Genomic DNA, 22,634 nt, shown 5'->3' on the forward strand with positions numbered 1-22,634 from the left:
TTTAAATAACTCATGAATTCATTGATAAAAATAAACTTATACTTTTAATTTACTACTTAAGTTACTAATAGTGCCTTCAATTTAGAGAAGAGTTGTCCCTTAGGTGTTTCATGTGTGACTTCAGGTAAATTACTTAATCTCTTTAAGGACCTGTTTCTCTGTCAAGTGACCTTAATAATACATTAAGGAAATTATCTACAAACTTGCTAAATAACTCCATTTTTCTTGTGCCCTTTACATATTCCTAATATAAGGATGCCTGTCTTAGTGTGACAACCATTCTATAAAAGTGGTTCTCCTCTTTCCTACTTTTGGTTTTCAGAAGAGCCAGATTCATGGGCATGCAACCTCTGATGTTACACAGGGCCCTGTGTTTGATTTGATGTTCTGCTGTTACCAACTAAAATTCTTAATAATTTTTCAACAAGCAGCTCTACATTTTCCTCTTGCACAGGGACCAGAAATGATATAGCCATTACTGGTCCTCAGAAATCAGTTGTCATACATAGTTGTCATAATATACATTGAATAGTAATTTTCTATGTAAACCATTTAAATTTCCTTAACTACAAAGGAAATCTTTGTACACAAATTTTATCTGAATGTATTTTAAGTGGGGAAAAATACAGCTGGGGGTTACCTACAGTAAATCCTTTAAATGTTAGTTCTCATAATGAGGGTTTTTTAAATTTGCTATTTTAACAGTTCTGTTGTTTTATTTTTATTTATCTTTTTGTCATCTTAAAACACAAAAGTATTTGCTTAAAACACAAAAACATTATGTTAGATGAAAAAAAATTAAATTCAAAGCAAGGTTTAACTCCTTATGCCATTACAGGTTATCAAGTTATACCCAACCACCAGCAAAACTACCAAGGACTAGTTGGAGTTCAGCAACCCCAGAGTCAGAGTCTAGTTGGTGGCCAGCCCAACAGCATTGGAAATCAGATCCAAGGAGTAGTCATCCCATATCCTTCAGTGCCATCATACCAGGTATGTTGTCACTATTAGCATCTTTGGGTAGAGGTAAATACATAAAATATATAGCTACATCTTCTTTCTTTTCTTATTATAGGGGAAATGATTCTGTGATACATAATTTATAGTCATAAGAGTTGTATTAGTTATAGCAATTTTGTTTTACCTCATTGTATTGCTTTATTCATTCAATTCTTTAATTTTTATAAATAATTAAATGTGTACTACCACGTGAACCACATTGGTATTGGCAAGAAAATTTTCTTTGGCATTGTCTATGTTTCCAATGACAGAAACATATAACAACCTAGTATCTGATTCTTTTCTTCAGCTCCTTAGAAAGTCTTGTTGAGAGGGGGATGACAGGGAAAATAGAGGGAGAGGTAGGTATTTAAAAGAGTGAGGCAGAATACAAACTATAAATCAGTGTTGATAGAATAGAAAAGAATGTCAGGTTTTCCATGGAACTGATCTTTTTCCCTACCACCAGTCCTAGAAAGGAATGGCATATCATGTATTAAAAATGTTGTGGACTTTTGGTCACTACATAAAATGAGTTATGAAGTGTATCTTGTCTTTATATTCCCCAGAACAATTTACACAAGCACAGAATAACTGTTCTACAGAATACTGAATATAGTTTAACAGAGAACTACTACACTTTAAAAATTTTTTTATTATTGGTTCTATTTATTTAAAAGTCATAAAACTGGGGCACCTGGTGGCTCAGTTGGTTCACTGTCTGACTTTGGCTCAGGTCACGATCTCCCAGATCATGAGTCCAAGCCCCGCATTGGGCACTCTACTGACATTGCTGAGCCCGCTTCAGACCCTCTGTCTCCTCTCTGCCCCTTCTGCACCCACCCCGGAAAGTAAACTTTAAAAAAGTAAATAAATAAAAGTCATAAAACTATTTGAGTTTTCTATGTAAAAAGTGCATTGGGGGCCACCTTGTGACTCATTCGGTTGAGCGTCCAACTTCGGCTCAGGTCATGGTCTCATGGTTCGTGAGTTCAAGCCCTGCATCAGGCTCTGTGCTGACAGCTCAGAGTCTTGAGGCTCCTTCAGATTCCGTGTCTCCCTCTCTCTCTGCCTCTGAGACAGTGCTCTGTCTCACTCTCTCTCAAAAAAATAAACATTTTTTTAAAAAAGTATTGTGGATTTTAATTTACAGTTGTAAAGTAGAAATACCTATTGTTTCATGTATAGGTCAGGTATATTTAGTGTAATATGACACATTCTCAGAAATTTGTTTTACCTTTCCTTCATCCTTCTGGAGTAACTTGCAAGTGAGTTTGTTTTATTAGCCTAATGGCTTTCCATACCTGAGTCTATTGTTAAGAAATCCAAAGACCATTTTCATTCATCTCAATGAGGTAAAGATAAGACTAGTTAGTAAGATACATGTACATGTAAACAAGTTGGTGATGTATACAGTCCCATAACAGGATTATGAAATAAAACCATGAACCAATTAGGAACTTAAATACAGAAGTTCTCTGGAAAGATAAAAACCTTTAACTAGCTCTTAAAAGAAAATTATGGGCATAAGTTGGTTATGAAGAAATCCTGGGGATGGGGAAGGATATGAGCAAAGGTGCTAGCATATTCCATATAATTCCAGAAATTTTAAATTGAAATTAAATGTAAACTACAGAATTGTCAAGGAAGGGCTAGTGAGCACTAACAGTATGTCTAGTTTTCTAGCTTCCTGATAATAGAAAGCAACTAAGGAAGAAAGAAAACTAGGTTTTACATTTTTGTTTTCTTTCCAATCTCTCATGCTTTTTACTCCTTATCCTCTGTACTTGAGCCCAGGCACATGAGACTGCCCATCCCCTACTTCTCCATAGACATTAGACAGGATCAGTACCAGAGCAGGAACTCTCCCTTGTCAAGGACTTTGATCATGCTTCCTAACCCAGTACCCAGGCACTGTGAAAATAAGATCTGCCCTTCACCTTTAGGGGGTTCACAGTCTGGTGTGACTAATACAATTTTAAATAAATTACAGACTTGTTAGTATAGTTCTTTAAAAAGAGCTAGATATTGAAAATGTTTCAGTGCTAAGACAGTAATTATAATTTCTATAGCATACTTGTTTTTACAAGTTATAAATCATTTCTCAAGGTATTTTATATAATCTTCAAACTGGGTAAAAGACTATGAGAAGGATGGCTCTATAGAGCATTAAGAACTTGCCTTATAATTCCTACTACCTCTCGTAGACAGGCTAGGTGGTGATAAAATGCCATCTAAAAAATAAGCCAGAAAAATCATCTGTCCTTAGTAGATTGTATTTGGTGGCCATAGGTCTCAAGTACTGTCCCCTCTCTCTTTTTTGGTACTTCAATTTTTTCTTTACCACTAGTTGTAGATTATTCTATAGCTTAAATCATCTAGATTGAGCTGTGTCATTTTCCCTGGATCTGTCTTCCATATGTATTAACTTAGATACTATCATAAATAATAATTTTAGAATGTTGCGCTCCCTCAGTAGACAAAAAGAGTTATTCAGAATTGGATAAATCAAACCAGTAACTTTCTCTTTGCAATAATTGAGCCAAATTGAAAGTAATAAAGGATTACTGTGTTTTTTAAAAAGACTGGTTTGCATTTCAGTAACATGTTGTATAGGCAAGACTTAGAAGTTAATCAATTTCCAGTGGTGCTTGGGTGGCTCAGTCGGCTAAGCGTCTGACTCTTGATTTCAGCTCAGGTCATGATCTCAGGGTTCGTGAGTTCAAGTCCTGAATCAGATTTTGGGATGCTGACAATGGATCCTCTCTGGTGCCCTCTTTCTCTGCCCCTCCCCCACTTGCACACTCTCTCTTTCTCCATGAAAATAAATTAACTAACTTAAAAAAAAGTTAATCAACTTCTAAATCACAGAGGCCAGATAGAATAGTGAGATGATTAAGGAGCTGACACTCTGGAGCCAGTGGGCATAGGTTCAAATCTTTTTTTTTTTTTTTTTTTTTAATTTTTTTTTTTAATGTTTATCTTTATTTTTGAGACAGAGAGAGACAGAGCATGCTTGGGGGAGAGGCAGAGAGAGGGAGACACAGAATCGGAAGCAGGCTCCAGGCTCCGAGCTGTCAGCACAGAGCCAGACGCGGGGCTCGAGCTCGTCAACTGTGAGATCATGACTCGAGCCCAAGTTGGATGCTCAACCGACTGAGCCACCCAGACGCCCCCATAGGTTCAAATCTTAACTTCCCTTCTTGCTAGCTATACAACCTTGGGCAAGTTACTTAACCTCAGTTTTCCCATCTATAAAACAGGGATAATAAAAGTACCTTTTTCAGGTTATTAGGAAGACTTAATGTTATAACACACATAAAGTTCTTAGAATGGAACCTGATGTGTGATGGTAACTAGTCAGTAATATTAACTTCCATTATCATCACTATCCTACTATTACTACTATTGATACTACCATTGCTAACATCATCATCATCATCATAACCTTCAGAAGCTTTTACATTGGCCCTATTTACCAAAATCACTATAATCCACCCGTAATGTTGTGGCACATTTATGAATTAAAAACCCATTAGAACAACAACATCAGAAGAGCCAATTGTGTCTGTGGTTTCTATTTTAGAAAGTAGAGAAACCAGTGTACTGAAAAACCCATTCTGTTCATGTGGTTTCTATGTAGATAATATAGAAAACAGAACTGAAAGATCTGCTATTCACCAGGTGCCTACTGTGCTAGATCCTGTAAATAGAGACTACAGTGGAGATAATGCCTCCCATGAGATGGAGGTAGTATCCCATTTTTTCAGATACAAAGCTGATGATCCTCAGAATAGTTAAGTCATTTGCCCAAAGTCTCATAGATAGCCAAGGAATGGAGTCTATACCATGTCTGTTTATCTTAAGCTCCAAAACTCACACTCTTTATGATGCAGTGTTTCTCCCTGGTGCCCTGCCTGAGTTTTACTTAGCTCTGCCTGAGACAAAATGTATTGTATTACTTTTTCCACATCAAATCATCATCCATATTTGGAAATGTCATCAGTGTTTGGAAACCGTTTCTTTTTTTTTTTTTTTTTTTTTTTTTTTTTTTTTTTTTTTAGTTTATTTATTTTGAGAGAGAGAGAGAGAGTGCATGTGAGTGGGAAAGAAGCAGAGAAAAAGGGAGAGAGAGAATCCCAAGCAGGCTCCGCACTGTCAGCACAGAGCCAGACCCGAGGCTTGTACCCACAAACTGAGATAATGACCTGAGCTGAAATCAAGAGTCAGACACTTACCTGACTGCAACACTCAGGTGCCTCTGGAAACCATTTCTTTTTTAAAACAAGTTTTACTTAAGGACATAAGTCACATTTTATGTTTACAACCTAATACATCTAGCCTACTATACAACTGATAAAGGCTAGCCAAAAATAATAGCTGGCTGAAAAGAACAGAAATAAAGTTGTGGTACTGTAGCTAATTTATCATGACAGCCGACTGGCAGTTTTAGCTTATTCCTAAATGTTGATACTGGAAAAGTTTATGGAGGCTGGAGACATTAACATTTGCCAAATTTTGAAGAACCTTTTTCCCTTTAAATTGTCTTTCAAATTTTAGGTTTCACTGCCTCAAAGTTCTCAAGGAATTGCCCATCAGACTTATCAGCAGCCTGTTATGTTCCCTAATCAGTCTAATCAAGGATCTATGCCCACAACAGGAATGCCGGTTTACTATAGTGTCATTCCTCCTGGTCAGCAAAGTAATTTAAGGTGAGTATGACCAAGAAACCTAATCCTATAGCTTCTCATTGTTTATCATGATTATGGTCTGTTGCTAATTTTAAAATTGAGTAAAGAGCATGACCTGAAGTGATTGTCTAATATAGAATAGAAAAACTATGATACAGTCTACTTTTCTAATAGTTCTTTTAACAGAATCAGTATATACAAAACATTTCATATGTAAACTGAACAAGAGTCAAATCGTCTCTGATGTGCCTAAAAGTAGGCAATTCTCCTCTTAACCAGTAGTTGGCCATAGACCTTGGAGTTTGGAGCATTTAATATTTAAGGTTTTTGTAAGGAGTCAGGGGAGAATATTTCTTGTGTATAACCTTAGCAGCAAAATTTCTTAACTGAAATTTTTCAGGCTACAGGGAACTCATTTTTCATCAATAAGAGCAGACAGGCATATAGAAGAAGCAAATGATAATAGCTCTGTGTAAAAGCAAGTTATGAAACTACTTCTTTAGCTGCTTCAACTTGGAAGAACAGAAGCTTCTCTGATAAGCCTAATGTGATATAAATAGTAATCTTCCTTTGAATTGGGTAACTTTAGTCCATTATTCAGAAAGTATTACAGTCTTTGATTTATTCTCATGACATCCCTGTAAGGTTGCCAGAGGGACTGCATTGCTCTTTTCAAGAAGGAAGACCTAAGTTTTCATTGCTGGTAAGAGGTTGGCACCGGTTATGGTTACCGGTGATGATATTTAGGGGTGAGAAAAGGATTGACAGACTTGTTTCATTGAATCTGCTTGGGAGAATGGAGACTTGGCTCTCGTATTTGTTACCAGACACAACACACACACATAGGAACTCACATATTTCCTCAGTCATGGCTCTCATTTCATCTGTTGTCTCTCTCTCTCTCTCTCTCTCTCTCTCTCTCTCACACACACACACACACACACACACACACACACACACACACAGAGGATTCGCTTATTTCCTTGCCCTTTCCAGCTCTGTGACTGTCACAGATTGAAGAGGCCCAGGATTTTTAATCAGCAAGTTGGTTGTGTCTTTGAGGTAGAGCAGCTACACACTGAAAATAGAAATGTGTACTGTGTTTGGGGTGCCTGGGTGGCTCAGTTGAGCATCCAGCTTTGGCTCAGGTCATGATCTTACTGTCCCTGCATGTTCAAGCCCCACACCGGGCTCTGTGCTGACAGCTCGAAGCTTGGAGCCTGTTCCAGATTCTGTGTCTCCCTCTCTCTCTGCCCCTCCCCCACTCATGCTCTGTCTCTCTCTCTCTCTGTCTCTCTCTCTGTCAAAAATAAAATAAACGTTAAAAAATTAAAAAAAGAAATGTATACTGTGTTAAATTTCCCATTTGTTGTGTAAGTTTAAATTCTGTAAATAAGGAGAAATGCTCCCAATCTGAACTTCTTTTTCTGATTTATGTAAATTTGGGGTCTGTAATGCCAGTTCAGGATGTCAGAAGCAGAATTTTGTGCTAACACAAGTGAAATGGATGGTGTGAGAATGGCTGTGAATTATCTGCTTTTTGAACCAAAGTGTAACGTTTTGTTGACCTGAGAGAAAATTACCAAAGAAATCATTCCACTGTAGAGCAGAAGCTGAGAGAAGGGGATATTACTTAATACAGTGACTTATTTGAGATCAAAGGACCCCTGCTTTTGTAAGTTTTGTAGGCTTGCATGCTGGGTAGAGGGGCTTTCTTGAAAGAAGACCAAGTCTAAAAGGACCTATAAAGATGGCTTAGACTTTATAAAAACTTTCCCATGTTTGTTATATTTATCATTCCTTTGAAACAAAAGCAATCTTGTCTCGACTTCCGAGGGAGCTGGCCCTGGGAATGTCTACAGATGGGAAAGAGCACAGCTCTGTACTACCCACCCCTAAATTCAACCTTATTTTAAGAATGATGGCAGGATGGGGCGCCTGGGTGGCTCAATCGGTTGAGCGTCTGACTTCGGTTCAGGTCATGATCTTGCGTTTTGTGAGTTTGAGTCCCGCATCGGGCTCTGTGCTGACAACTCAGAGTCTGGAACCTGCTTCAGATTCTGTGTCTCCCTCTCTCTCTGCCCCTCCCCCACTCATGCTCTCGCGCGCGCTCTCTCTCTCTGTCAAAAATAAAAATAAACTTTAAAAAAAAATGGTGGCAGGATCTAAAAACCGTCAAGTAGAATGCTAATAACTACACTTTGGAAAGAACCATACGAACTTTTAGTTCCTGGTCCTGCTTCCACAAGAAAATAAAAATATGGGGAGCTGGCCTTGGCCTGAGGAATAGCTTGGAAGCCCAGCAATTAAAAGAGAAGTGAGATTCCCCTCCAACTTTAATCTTGAGAAAAACTTTTGGGAATTACTCAGTTTAGTGCGTAGACCTAGAAGAGAAGAGTAAGATAAGTTTGAAATAAGCTAGCTGTAAATTGACAGTAGTGATTGGTTACTATGTAACAAACTACATTGATCTCTTCCAACTACAGATTACCAATGTGAGAAATGGAATGGATGGCACATAAAGCAAGAATGTGTATCCTGTCACACTTTTATCCTGATACCTTTTATGCTAGTTATTAGGTAGGAGTATAAGTTGTACACAGAATTGATTAAGGATACCTTTGAGTGGAAAACATCTGTAACTAATGTTATTTTTTTTTTATTTTTAAATTAAAAAAAAATTTTTAACTATAACAGCATTTTAAAAAATGTAACAGCATTCTTTACTGAAATTTTATTGGTGATTCTGGGCAATATTTAATAAGCAAATTGCTATAATATTTCAGATTTCCAATGTAAAGATCAACTGTTGGCATTTATTAATTAGATCATTGTATTACAATCCAAGGGCTAATATTATAGAGACCATTCCTTCATAAATCTAGATTTGTTCTATAAATTATATTTTATTTACATATTCCAGTGTGTTTACATGCAGAGCAGAGGTTTGTCTGAATATTTCAGCACCTAGAGCAGGGCCTAGCCCAGGGTAGAAGCTCGGTAAATGCATAGTGAATTGAATACACTTCTTTAATGACAGAGGCCAACTTACACATATGTATTGGTACATATATATTATTCTCAATTATGTACAGTTATTGGCCTTAATGTTACTATTTTGTGTCTGCAACCTCTATATGCTCTTAAATTTTTCGTTAATATTTTTACTACAAAATAAATTATGCTTGCTGACACAAATTAAACGATCAATACAAAGATGTGTAAAATGAAGGCTAATCATTAGGCCCCACTCTGCCCTCACCTCCAGGTGACCAGTGTTCACGTTCTAGAGTGTGCGTTCTGTCACATTAGCCTCCTGCCCAAATAAATACATACACGTCTAAAATACACAGGTATTGAAATTAGGTTAGGTGGTAGGTTCTAATGAAATAGTATCTTGTGAATACAAGATTGTATTAACAATGTATTGTGAAGATCAGATTAGTAAGATTCAGTGTAAGACATTCTTGTTTAACAGTGTAATACATTCTTGTATTAACAATGTATTGTGAAGATCAGATTAGTAAGATTCAGTGTAAGACATTCTTGTTTTGTGTGTTTGTTTTTTCCTCATTTCATCACAAACATAATTTTACGTAAATGAAATCATATGCAGGCAGTATTTTGTTGTTCTGATTGCCTTCTCTCCCCTGACCCTGTCAACGAGATCATTTTCCATATACACACATGTTGGATAACCCATGTTTCTCTCCTGGTTTGTATCCTTCCTCACTTCCTCCTTGTACCTAATCATATGGTAACACAGATAATGGGTATGGAGACACAAGTAAGATAGATTAACACAGACATAAAATGGAATTTATAAATAGTTTAAAATATAAAATGTCTACAATTTGCGTTTTTTTTTAAAATATACAACCATATCATGTTTGAAATATGAGAGAATTAAATCTTTCAAATTTAGTAATATGACTGATAACAGATTTTTTTTTTCAGCTAGCTTCATTTCTTTATTTTAAGATACTGCTTATAACTTCTGCCATTTTCTCAGGAGTCCAAATGTATGCCCTGTTCCTTAAGGCTCTTCATCATGGAATCTACCTGATTTGATATCAGGTTATGAAGAGGTCTAACTTAGGTACTTTTTATAGATAACTGAATCTTGTGCCATGAGGCGTCAATTGATTGGGGGGGGGCATTATATGGTTAGAAAAAGATGAGCTAAGGGGGGCCTGGGTGGCTCAGTCGGTTAAGCGTCTGACTCTTGATTTCAGTTCAGGTCACGATCTCACGGTTTGTGAGATCAAGCCCTACATCTGTGCTAACTGCAACAAACCTGCTTAGAATTCTCTCTCCCTTTCTCTCTGCCCCTCCCCTGCTCTCTCTTTCTCTTTCTCTCTCAAAATAAAGAAACATTTAGAGAAAAATTTAGAAAGAAGTTGAGCTTTGGAGTCAAAACCTGTCTTCAAGCATGTGTGACTTTAGGCAAGTGTTTTAGTCTTTTTGCACTTTGGTTTTCTCATGTGTAAAATAAGAATAATATCTCACAGGATCGGTGTGCAGAATTCCATGTGTAGGACTTTGTGTATGAAAATTATTCTAAAATATAATATATACTGCCTATGTTCTTAGGTAGAAGACACTGAAAATTGTTAATAAAACTTTTTATTGCTTATTCAGAGCCATAATCCTGAGCATCAGTAATTATGCTCAGTAATTGTGCCCCCACAGAAGTTTGAAGTATGTTGGAGATATTTTCACTTACTTTCTAGTATCAGGCTCTTTGTCACTTATAGTCAGTGTAGGTGCTTTAAATCTGCAGTGGAGTTACTAGAACTAGGTTTTTAAAAAGAAAGTCTGTGAGTCAGATCCTGGAGGGCTCTGCTTTGAAAAAAGGTTTTGATATCTTTGAGGAGTTTGTGACTTCTGTTTTAATAGTTCACATGCCTTTACCTCATACCTGGATCTGAGCTGTGTTCCAGATTATTGTGCTTGCTGGTCAGACACTTACCCGAAAAGTAGTAGGAACGATGAAAGAAACCATAGAGTATCATTAGTTTGTCCTTGAAGCAGAAAATATTTTCGAATGTTATTCCCAAGTAGACTAAATATAATAAAATGTTAGTTTATTTTCTAAATGACTTGTGTTTTCTATGTGACCAGAATTGACATATTCTTTTCTTGTATGCCAAGCATACTTCTTAAAAGACATTCACTTTTTAGATTTAAGAACATTTATCTTGGGGTGCCTGGGTGGCTCAGTCAGTTAGGCATCCAACTCTTGGTTTCAGCTCAGGTCATGATCTCATAGTTCATGGGTTCGAGCCTCATGTTGGTCTCTGTGCTAATACCAAGGAGCCTGGTTGGGATTCTTTCTCTCTGCCCCTCCCCTACTTGTGCTCACTCGCTCTCTCTCAAAATAAATAAACTTTAAAAAAAAAAAGAAAGAAAGAAAATTTATCCTCATTTACTTCAGTGAATTTGAAATCTGCATTTTTACCAAAACACTAAGCTGAGGAATGAAAAAGTATACTACATTATCCCTTTAGAATAACTTACATAAAGGAAATATATACAGTTGAACATTGTTGTCAATTTGTATTTGCAAAATTGCCTATTCCCTATAATTTATTTATAATCCAAAAATAGATATTTGCAGGCTTTCTCAGCCATTTGAACATATGCACAGAGCAGTGAAAAATTTGAGTCACCCAACGTACACATCTCAGCTGAGGTCAAACAGGTTAAGTCTTCCACCTTATTTCAGCTCTCATACTGGAAATTTCCTTTTCAGTCTATTTAGTGCTACAGTTTTGGCATTTTTGTGCTATTTGGTAATTTCGCTGTTTAAAATGGCCCCCAGGCATAATGCTGAAGTTCTGTCTAGTGTTCCTAAGCACAAGAAGGGTGTAATGTGTCTTATGGAGTAAATATGTTTGTTCTGGAATGAATTATATTGTTGGCCATCAGCTCAATGTTAAGGAATCAGCAATGTGGCACATCCAGAAAAAGGTAGAAATCCACCCATCTGTAGGTGAGACCACTCCAGAAAGTACTAAGGTAACCTCTAAAATATGTGATGAAGCTATATAAAGATAGAAAAGCAGATAAATTTGTGGATTCATGGGATGACAACCAGTAAGAAAAGCATAATGACAGCATTGTGAGGCCAAAAGCCAAGGAAATTTGTGGTCAAATTACTCTGGGTCAGGAAAGTGTTAAAGCCCTCTCAAATAATGTTTAATAAAGAAATACTGCACACAATTAGTTATTGTAAGAAGTCTACATTAAAGGTCTTTAAACAGATACACATAAAATTAAGGTTACATGTCGATCAGTTGATGAGGATATTGTGACCAGAGAGGCTCTTAGTAACCCTGTATTTCCTGTAGAGACAATGGCTCGGTAGTTGCTAATTCAGTGTTCATGTGACTTTTAGAACATAATTATCATGAATAACAAGAATCAACTGAATTTTATGCCTCATACTGTGTTAGACACCATAAAGGCATGCAGAATGCAGTAATAATGTAGAGTTTATATTATCAGTGAGTTTTAATCATTTCTACTGCTAAAGCCTACTAAATCTTAATAAAGCTTTGACTTAATAGTCAAGTAAAGACTATAAAATTTGACAAATCTGTAGCCTTTATTTTTCAGAAGGCTATAAAAGGTTTGCTTTCCTCTCTAATGCTAAAGATTCAATCCAGCAAGAATTTACATATTTAAATATGTTTAGATATGGAAGAAAGATAAGACATAGTCCTTGTCCTTAGGGAGCTACAATTTTTTTTTATGGAGAGCTAAACTTACACATAAGAAACAAGTAGGAAGTCCTGCAAAATGAATATAAGGAAGGATCATTTAAGAGCATTAAGGAACACAATATGTATAGCTACTAAGCATTTTGCTAACCAAATGGTATATATAACCTTAGCATTATTACTGTTTGAGCCCTGCCTACCTGGTCAGCATTTCTCCACCTTCTGTTTCAGTCCTTCTAAAATGGGGTTTTGGAGGTGCCTGGGTGGCTCTGTCAGTTAAGCATCCGACTCTTGATTTCACTTCAGGTCATGATCTCCCAGTGGGTCGTGCTCCACACTGAGCATGGAGCCTGCTTAAGATTCTCTCCCTCCCTCCTTCTGCCCCTCGCCCACTGTGATGCATACATGCGCTCTCCCACTTTCAAAACATGAATTTTTTTTTTAATTGGGATTTTATTACAGAAAGCTTAGAAATGCAGATAAAACCTTTCTTCCAGAATGTCTTCTTGTCTATACTTTTTACATTTCTAGGAGCTTGTCTTTAAAGTGTCCTTTGAAAAGGATAAGAATGTGTGTTTGTTTTTATTTTACATATAGACAATGAAACGTGGGAAAAGTTAACCATAGAATTTAACCTGAAGGTCTAAACTTTTCTACCCTGATTTCTAGAACCCTACCTTATTAACATATCTACCAGTGATTTCTAATCTCATCAGCTTGTTAGAATAACCTGTAGAGCCCTTTAAAAATACTGGTAATAGGGACTCCTTGGTGGCTCAGTCAGTTAAGCACATCCAACTCTTGATTTCTGCTCAGATCATGATTCCAGGGTTATGAGATTGAGCCCCACATTGGATTCGACAATGACAGTACAGAGCCTACTTAGGATTCTCTCTCTCTCTCTCTCTCTCTCTCTCTCTCTCTCTCTCTCTCTCTCCCTCTCTCCCTCTCTCCCTCTCCTCTCTCTCTCTGCCCCACCCCTGCTGGCTCTCACATGCATGCGTGTGTGCTCGTGCGCTCTCTCGCACTCTCTCTCTCAAATAAATAAATAAACTTTAAAAAAAAAAAAAAAAAACCACTGGTCATAACCCCTAGCTCTCTCCATTCTCATTTCACTGTCATGGGCCTGATCTAGATGATTCTTCTGACAACAGGAGTTAAGACCCTTCACCTGCATTAAGCCCTTCTCATCTTGTTTTTATCCACAGAGTTGAGCTATGTGTAGCCATAACCCAGTAATATTTTACACGTCTGCAAGAAAATTATGTCTGTTTATCACTGTTTATTGGTAAACTTTCATCCAAGACACAATGTTTAAAGATAAAACTGTGTAAATTAACCCCATTCCAACAAGTGTACTCAGTTTTAGATCGAAAATATATGTTAAACTCTGACCTTAAAGAGTCCTCATCCATGCACTCTTTATGTTTTTATTAATGGACTGTAATGAGCTCCATTCTGTTAACAAAGAAGAGGTAAGATTTCTGTAAGAACAGTGAGACTTTGTTTTGAAAAATGTCTTCCTTAGCTTGAGAGTTGCTTAGCAACCTCTTTTTCTTTTTTTGGCAGAGGCTTCTTATGCAGAAAAATAGAATTTGAATTGTTAATTTTATTTTTCAGCTCAACCTTTCACTTATCACTGAGACAACTTTTTGTTTGGATTAGATTATGTTGTTATGTATACTGTGAAGATTATCATTTTCAGCAAGCCATATAGTGGTCAGAGAAGCTTAGTTTCACAACTAATCGTGGGATTTCTCTGAGTTTTTTGTATGGAGAGAAAATTAATTCCATTCCTACAATGTCTTCAAAAGTGGCAAGCTAGTTGGATAATATCTTAAAAATGCCCTCATTTTGATGGATTTTTTCTTCCTGTTTTACCTTTCATTTCTCATTTTTGTCTTGAAACTCAAAAGGAGAATATACTTTTGTTTTTGATCTGTCATCTCAAAGAGCTAGCATACACAGAGAGAAACTTGAAGAGACTATAACCTTTATTTTTCAGAACTTGCTAAAAAATGCTTCACAGTATCTTTATGAAATGATGAAAAAGAAAGCCTACTTTTAAGTCCTTTCCTTTTTCCTCCCCACAGTCTGTTTTTCCCCATTTTTATATCCTACTATTCCGGTGGTATCCTCTTTGTCCTACTTCTGAAACCTGTCTTGGATTCATTTTATTTCTCCTAAACTTCTGATTTTGCATTTTAAGTTTTTCGTTTGCCTCAGCCATCCTTTGACATAATTGTTGATAACAAAGTCTCAGTTTGAACCATATCTTTTCATGAAGTTTTGTTTTTGTTATTAACTAAGAAGTTAACTCCTAGCCTAGAGAAACAAAATGTAATAAGAAAATTATTTGGGGCCTAAAACATTGCCTTTCCACAACATTCATTTTCTCTTCACTGAATGTAAAATCAACGCTTTCTACTATTTTTGTAGGCATGTATTTATCAGCAAAATTTATTAGTAAATCAAGTTTCATTGACAGAATGTTAAATGGGAAGGAAAGAAGATGCTATAGCTATTTCATTTTTTGTGAGTTCAAAATAACTCTTAGTAGTAATATTTTGGATTAGAATAATAGTATTTAGTAGGTACTCTTAAAGAATGGAGAGGAAAGCTAACCTTTCATGCAAAACCTCTCCATTTTACACATAAGTAAACTGATCATATTTGTGGCTCATCTTCATTCTTTCTCAGTGGGTTTCTGTTGACAAATATCCAAAATATTTCTCCTACATCTGTATTTTGTCTATTTGAAACAGTCTTTTCTCTATCTCTGATTTTGTGTGTGTGTGTGTGTGTGTGTGTGTGTGTGTATGAGTGAGATACATAGTCATTGTAGAAAATGTGAAAATATAAAATGCTTCAAAACGTAAAAAAAAAGTGTGAAAAATCAAGGGTACCTGGATGGCTCAGTCGGGTAAGCGTCCAGCTTCGGCTCAGGTCATGATCTCAGAGTTGATGAGTTTGAGCCCCGTTTTGGGCTCTGTGCTGACAGCTCAGAGCCTGGATCCTGCTTCGGATTCTGTGTTTCCCTGTCTCTCTGTCCCTGCCCCGCTCATGTTCTGTGTCTCTCTCTCAAAAATAAATACAAAAAAAAATTTTTTTTTAAGTGTGAAAAAGCAGATCAACTACAGTCTCACCACCGAGAGATAATTACTGTTAAATTTTGGTACACTTCTCAAGTCATTTCTCAGTACATACCTAATATGTAAACTTTGGTAGGAATTATGTGTTTTAAACAGTGTATTTTCTGTAGTTTTAATTGCATTATTCATCAACTTTGGCTTACAAATTAAACCATATAAAAATACATGCTATAAACTTTTTAGTTTCTACCTTATCCATTGCCCTTTGTGCAAACAGTTATTATTCACCAAAATAATCACTGTTTAGACTTTGGCATGAACCTTTCTAACACTTCTACTTCTTTTAAATAGTTATGTGAAAGACTTGTGGTTTAGCAAGAGAGCATCGTTGTTTTTGTTTTCATGTAGAGAGGTTAGGAATGTTTTTATTTGTGTTATTGTGAATTTTTTTGCACATGTGGAATTATTTTCATAAATCTCTTATTCTGCAGCTTGCTTTTTTTCATTAAATATTACTTTTGAATATCTTTCCACAGATTATTTGCATCATTTCTTTTAGGTTAGAATAGAGAGAAGCCACCTTGTAAGAGATCAGGCTAAGGAATTTGTGTTTAATAAGCTGTTGTTTTTAATTAGGGTAGTAAAGTTGCTGAGATATATTTGAATTAAGCTGAAAACACAAATAGAAGGATCCCCTAATACAAGCAAGCATCAGGTGGCAGGGTCCTTACCTGTGGTGGTCACAGTCAGAAGGGGATACATCTAGGAGGCCTTTTGAAAGAAAATACAAATATTTGGTGATATTATAAGTGAGGATTAACAATTTCAAATATCTTGATGGAAGATGTTTCACTAGCAACAATAGAATGTCAGGGTTGGAGAGTCACCTGGATGGCTCAGTCAGTTGAGTGTCCAACTTCGGCTCAGGTTATGATCTCGCAGTTTGTGAGTTCAAGTCCCACATTGGTCTTGCTGCTGTCAGCCTGTCAGCGCAGAGCCCACTTCAGATTCTCTGTCCCACTCTCTCTCCCCTTCCCTTGCTTGTGATCTCCCAAAAATAATTAAATATATTTTTTTAATTTTTTAAACATTGGGGTTGGAGATTGGTGTAATTATTATTGGGATATCATTTACTTAAAAATACCTACTAGAGGGGTGCCTGGGTGGCTCAGTTGGTTAGGCGACCAACTTCAGCTTAGGTCATCATCTCACAGTTTGTGAGTTCGAGCCCCGCGTCAGGCTCCGTGCTGACAGCTCAGAGCCTGGAGCCTGCTTCAGATTCTGTGTCTCCCCCTCTCTCTGCCCCTCCCCTGCTCACACTCTGTGTCTCTCTGTCTCTCAATAATAAATAAACGTTAAAAAAAATTTTTTTTTTAAATACCTACTAGATCTAGAGTCAACAGAGTTATCAATAACAGGCCAGAGAGGAAATATTTTAGGCTTTAAAGACAAAAATATAAAATTGTTGATACTATTTTAGGTATTTATATGAGAGAAAATAGATTTCCAAAGAAATTTTGTTGACAATATTCAAAATATAATAATTGAGGACATTTTTTATTTAATACAGGCCTACTAATGCAGTGAATAGAATTACTTTAGGTAGGGAGATAACATTTCATTTAATTAAGGGGCTCAAAATGAGTGTTTTCTATCAAACTGACTGCAAATGTTTATTAGTAAAATTCATTCTTGGCTTGCAGGCTATTCAGAAGCAGACACTGAGTCATACTTGACCCAATGGCCATAGTTTGCCAATACTTACACTAGATGATTAATAGCCAGCAGTAGGAAAGACCAATAGGAAACAGTCTGAAATGAAGGCTGACTGCACAGGAAAAGAGGAGTAGAGAAGCCAACATACAAGGAGATTTCAAAGATTAACAGATATTGCTAGGAAAGATGAAAACCATTAGAGGGAGAAGACATTGGATGTAACAAGAAGAGGTCATTTGCAACATTGCAGACAGTATGTAGTAAATTAGAGAACTCTGAGAAGGAAATGACAAGTTTAGATAGTTCATGAAGTCTTGTGTATAAAAGGTCCAGAGTATTTATCCAAAAATAAGTAGTACTTTTTTAAAGGATAGAAAAGAAAGAACTTGTATGAAGGAAAAATTCAGATAAAAAAAGTGTATTTTTTAAACTGTAAGGGAAAAGTAAATCTCTTAATTTTCCCTGCCTACTTTTTGAATTGTTAGATTTTCACTGTTTTCTTCCCCATGTAAATATTAAGCTTTTTCAAATTGTTTTTAAAAATCCAGTGATGTTCTGCACAGCCCAAGATTTGGAAGGGCTTTCAATTTTATTTGGTATTCCTCCAGGCCATAGGTAACCTAGATAACATGCAGTCCCCTGAGATAGGCCAAGTTTAGGAAGTGGAAAAGGTTTGACTTGGAAATACCCCTTTGGCATATCCCGTGTATTTTATTTTGTGAATAATTTCTGTGGCTTGGAAGTGTGCTGACTTTGTATTTCGCTTACTGGTGTTGCGAGCAGTATGAGGCAAGTTGATGAAAGGATCTTAAAAATCTTCATCCTCATGTCTTCCATTTCTAGCCAAGATGGGTATTGGGGACTGAATTTATCCTCCTGCCTTAACTTAAAAACCAGAAAAATTGGGGCACCTGGGTGGCTCAGTCAGTTACCCACCCGACTCTTGGTTTGAGCTCAGGTCATGATCTCACAGTTTATGACTTGGAGCCCTCTGCACTGGCAGTGTGGAGCCTGTTTAGGGGGTTCTCTCTCTCTCTCTCCTCTCTCTGCCCCTCCCTGACTCGCACACTCTCTCTCAAAATAAGTAAATAAACTTAAAATATTTATATATACAAAGCAAGTTTTCTTCAGACAGTGAGGGACAATAAATCCTGAAAGAAGGAAAATAAAATGAGTCTCATCAGTGCCCCAGCTTGCTGCCTTGAGAGAGTTTCCTAGCCACTACTCAAGGAGGGGGGCCCAAGCAGTCTCTCTCTAAATTAAAGAGATGGGAGGTAGGAGTGCAAGGTGGCTAAAGTTTACAGGGCAGAGTGCTGAAGAGAAGAGACTACCAAGAGAAGTCTGTAGAGATCTACAGAGGGACCCTTGGGAGTCTAATAGATTCCTGCCTAGTGCTTGTATGTACAAAATCCATCCAAGGCCAAGAGCAGGCAGGACAATCCCTGGAGCTCACACAAGGATGGGAATAGTTTATATTCCTACCAGCCAGAATGTCTAAACCTTATTATATATGAGACATCGAGTAGAGGATCTAAAAGGACACTGTCTCACTAGTGGGGGAACATTAGCCCTAGATTAAAGGCTGCTCTGGTCATGCCTAAAGAAAAGCAAGACTCAAAAGGATTAAATGATTTCTGGGTAACTTAACTGTGACTCAGGGCAAAGCTCAAAAATACTGTTTAAAAAATACAAGAATATCCAACACTTAACAAGATTAAAGTTAACAATGCCTACCATCAAAAAAAAAAATTACCAAGTATGGGAAGAGGTAGGAAACTAAGGCCAATAATGAAGAGAAATATCAGCTAATTGAAACCGATTCCAAAACAATGTCAATATAAAAATCAGAGAGGGAAAAAAATGAATAGAACATCAGTGCTCCTAAAGGGGCCTAATACATACGTAATTGGCATCCTCAAAAGAGAGAAAAGGCTAGAACAAAAAAATATTTGAATATGTAATGGCTGAAAATTTTTTTAATCTAATGAAAATTATAAACCCACAGTTCCAAAAGAAAGTTCAGTGATCCCCAAGCAAATGAAACATGAAAGAAAAAAACTTCTAAAATAAGTGGTAAAGAGAAAATCATAAGACGAGCCAGAGAAAAAAAGACATTACATAAAAGGAAACAAAGGTAAGAATGGCAGCAGACTTCTTGCTAGAAACCATACAAGCCAGAAGACAGTAACACAACATCTGTATTTGAAGTAGTGAAAGAAAAAAATCTAGAATTATACCAGTAAATTTATCTTTTAGAAACAAAGCTGAAATGAAGACAATTTCAAATGTACAAAAACTGAATTAATCACCAACTGACCTGCACCACAAGAATTGTTAAAGGAAGTCTTTCAGACAGAAAATTATGTCTGATGGAAACTGGCCCCTGTACAAAAGAATAAAAATAAAAAGTCAAGCAGTATACTGGCTCAAATAGTTGAGTATCTTAGAACCATGTAGAGAATATATCAAGAATTCTCAAACCCTGGTTAAAACAAAAACACACCTTGGGAAAGTTTGTTTAAAAAGTTAAACTTAAACCTACTCTGTGACCCAACTATTCCACTTCTAGGTATTTAACCAAGAGAAATGAAAACTGGAACCAACCCAAATGTCCCGCAATAACTGAATGGATAAACAATTTGTGTTACATTCATCAATGGCATATTACTTAGCAATAAAAAGAATGAACTATTGATATATACAACATGGATGAATTTCATAATTATCCTGAGTGGAGAAAAGCCAGATAAAGGTATATACCATATGATTCCCTATATATGAAACTCTAGAAAATGCAGCCTAATCTCTTGCGCGAAAGCATGTCAGTGTTTGCGCAGGGTACAGTTAAGGGGGAGTTAGTTGATGGGAAGAAAGGAAGGAGGAACTACAAATGGGCAGAATGCAACTTCTGGGGTTAGTGATGGTTTCAGGGTATACATATGTCACAACTCTTCAAATAATACCCATAATGCACAGTTTATTTTCCATCAGTTATATCTCCTTAAAGCTGTAAAAAATGATCTTCGTCTCCTTTGCTAATAGTTTGAGCAAAGACCAGTTTTATTTAAAATGAAGAGAAAAGCTGCAAAACTAACGAACCTTTAAAACAAGTATTTTTAAGGAAAAATGTATACCACAGGGCATTTAACAGAGGCATAAAAGTCATTTTTAAAAGCTTTTAAAGAGGTAAATGCCTGAAAATAATTCCAACAATATAGGTGCAAAACCTTTGTGCAGAAAACAAACATGGTGAGAAACTAAACATCTTTGATGTTGAAGATGTGCACACCCTGTGGTTTAGCAGTTTTGCTACTAGGTTGATAACCTTAAAAAAGAAGTCAGTAGTGTCCCAGAACCCAAATATGATTCACAAGCTAAGAATGGTTTTTAAATTTTTAAAGGATCATTTTAAAAAACAAGAATAAGCAATGGAGGCCACATATCCCACAGAGCCTAAATATGTATACTAGCTGTTCCTTTACAGAAAAAATTTTCCAGCCTCTACCTTAAAACCTTAACAGATGTGTGTCAGAGACCTGTACATGAATGTTTGTAGCAGCCACCCAAATAGAATGGATAAATGTTTTATTGTGTATCCATTCAGAGCACAACTATGCAACAATTTGAGGTGTATGTGGGGCTAAGGTATGGGGACTTCTAAGATATTAAGTGATATTTTGTATCTGTATTCCAATGGTGGTTAATTTTACAATTCTTTGAACTGTGTAACATATTTTTGGACACTCTTACATATATATTTCAAACCCCCTAAAAAGTAAGAAAAGCAGTTGAAGATAGATTTAACTATGGGGGAAGGCTTTAAGAGATAAAAGCCAAATGAATGAGAGGAGAGGAAATCGAGACTACTTTTGAGGAGAATTGCTTTCATAAAAGGGAACATTGAATTGAGATAGTACATGGGAGGGAAAAGGAGGTCAAGAGAGAATGTCTTTTCTTGGTTGGAAAGAGAAGTGTTTGTATATTGAAGGGAAAGACAGTAGAAAGATATGCCTCTGCAGGATGAAGAGGGGGAGTTGTAAGGTCCCCAAGGAGGGGGAGAGCCAGCGTTCAAAGGGAAGTACGTTAGCCTTAGGTAAGAGTGCAGAGGATTCACATATGGTAAATAGAGGAAAAGCAAAGTACGTAAGATTTTTGGTAGAGGGATAGGTGCGGAAATGGGTTTATGGAAATTCTTTTCACATAGCTTTTTTTTTTTTCTACTGACTTAGGATTTAAGGTACGAAGTACATTATCAAAACATAGATGAATATTGGAAAGTTTTTTAATGTAAAGATCCAGTACAGTTACATTAAGACAGATTTCAGAAGGAAAGCAGCAAGATGTGGGGAAATGTTACAAGTATGTCTGATAGAAGCTTATTATATAAGATGTTTTTACCACTTCTATACTAGAGTAAGAACAGTGAGACTTGGGGCGCCTGGGTGGCGCAGTCGGTTAAGCGTCCGACTTCAGCCAGGTCACGATCTCGCGGTCTGTGAGTTCGAGCCCCGCATCAGGCTCTGGGCTGATGGCTCAGAGCCTGGAGCCTGTTTCCGATTCTGTGTCTCCCTCTCTCTCTGCCCCTCCCCCGTTCATGCTCTGTCTCTCTCTGTCCCAAAAATAAATAAACGTTGAAAAAAAAAATTTTTAATAAAAAAAAAAAAAAAAACAGTGAGACTCAACAAACAATTCATGGAGATAAAAGTTTACTCATTTCATAGAAACTAATAGTAAATTACCACATGAGAATATGTTTACTCACCAGCAATCTAAGAAATGAGAATTAAAGCAACTTTAACAAAAATGGAAGATAAGACAGTTAAAGTATTCTGCAAAGAGACAGACTTTGCTGGTTGCTAGGCATATGAAAAGCCCACTTTTCTATAAATCAGTCTGATGACATTTAGCAGAACACAAAAATGCTGTACTTTTTTATTCTGTAATTATATCTGTAAAAGTCTACCACATATTTAATCCACTCCCAAATTTAAAATTGCTGCAAAACAAGTTTACAACAGTGCTGTTAATAGGAAAATCTAACAAAAAAGATCCAGAAGAGTATGTGGAGCATAGAGAGCATAGCCAGTGGTATTTTAATGTCATATGCTCACAGGTAGCTACACTTATGGTGAACATAGCATAACATATAGAGAAGGTATATATCTGAAACTAATGTAACATTGTGAAGTATACCTCAGTTTTAAAAGTTTTTTTTAAGTCCACAGAAATATTGAATAACCTTTAAATAGTTTTTAATTTTAAATTTTTTTTTCAATATATGAAATTTATTGTCAAATTGGTTTCCATACAACACCCAGTGCTCATCCCAAAAGGTGCCCTCCTCAATACCCATCACCCACCCTCCCCTCCCTCCTACCCCCATCAACCCTCAGTTTGTTCTCAGTTTTTAA

The 22,634-nt window shown here is 36.5% G+C and overlaps 1 protein-coding gene across 13 annotated transcripts in view; it reads left to right on the forward strand.

Annotated features, from left to right (window-relative positions):
- The window catches only part of R3HDM1 (R3H domain containing 1), a 129,684-nt gene that overhangs the window by 75,818 nt on the left and 31,232 nt on the right, over nt 1–22,634 (forward strand). For all 13 annotated transcript variants that reach the window (XM_086718465.1, XM_086718464.1, XM_086718466.1 and 10 more), the window contains 2 exons: nt 839–993; nt 5,560–5,711. In XM_086718465.1, coding sequence (XP_086574591.1) covers nt 839–993; nt 5,560–5,711 — 307 coding nt within the window. The remainder of the gene's footprint in view (nt 1–838; nt 994–5,559; nt 5,712–22,634) is intronic.

The sequence above is a fragment of the Puma concolor genome, chromosome C1 (genome assembly GCF_028749965.1).
Source record: "Puma concolor isolate L17-30 chromosome C1, mPumCon1.1.hap2, whole genome shotgun sequence".
NCBI lineage: Eukaryota > Metazoa > Chordata > Mammalia > Carnivora > Felidae > Puma > Puma concolor.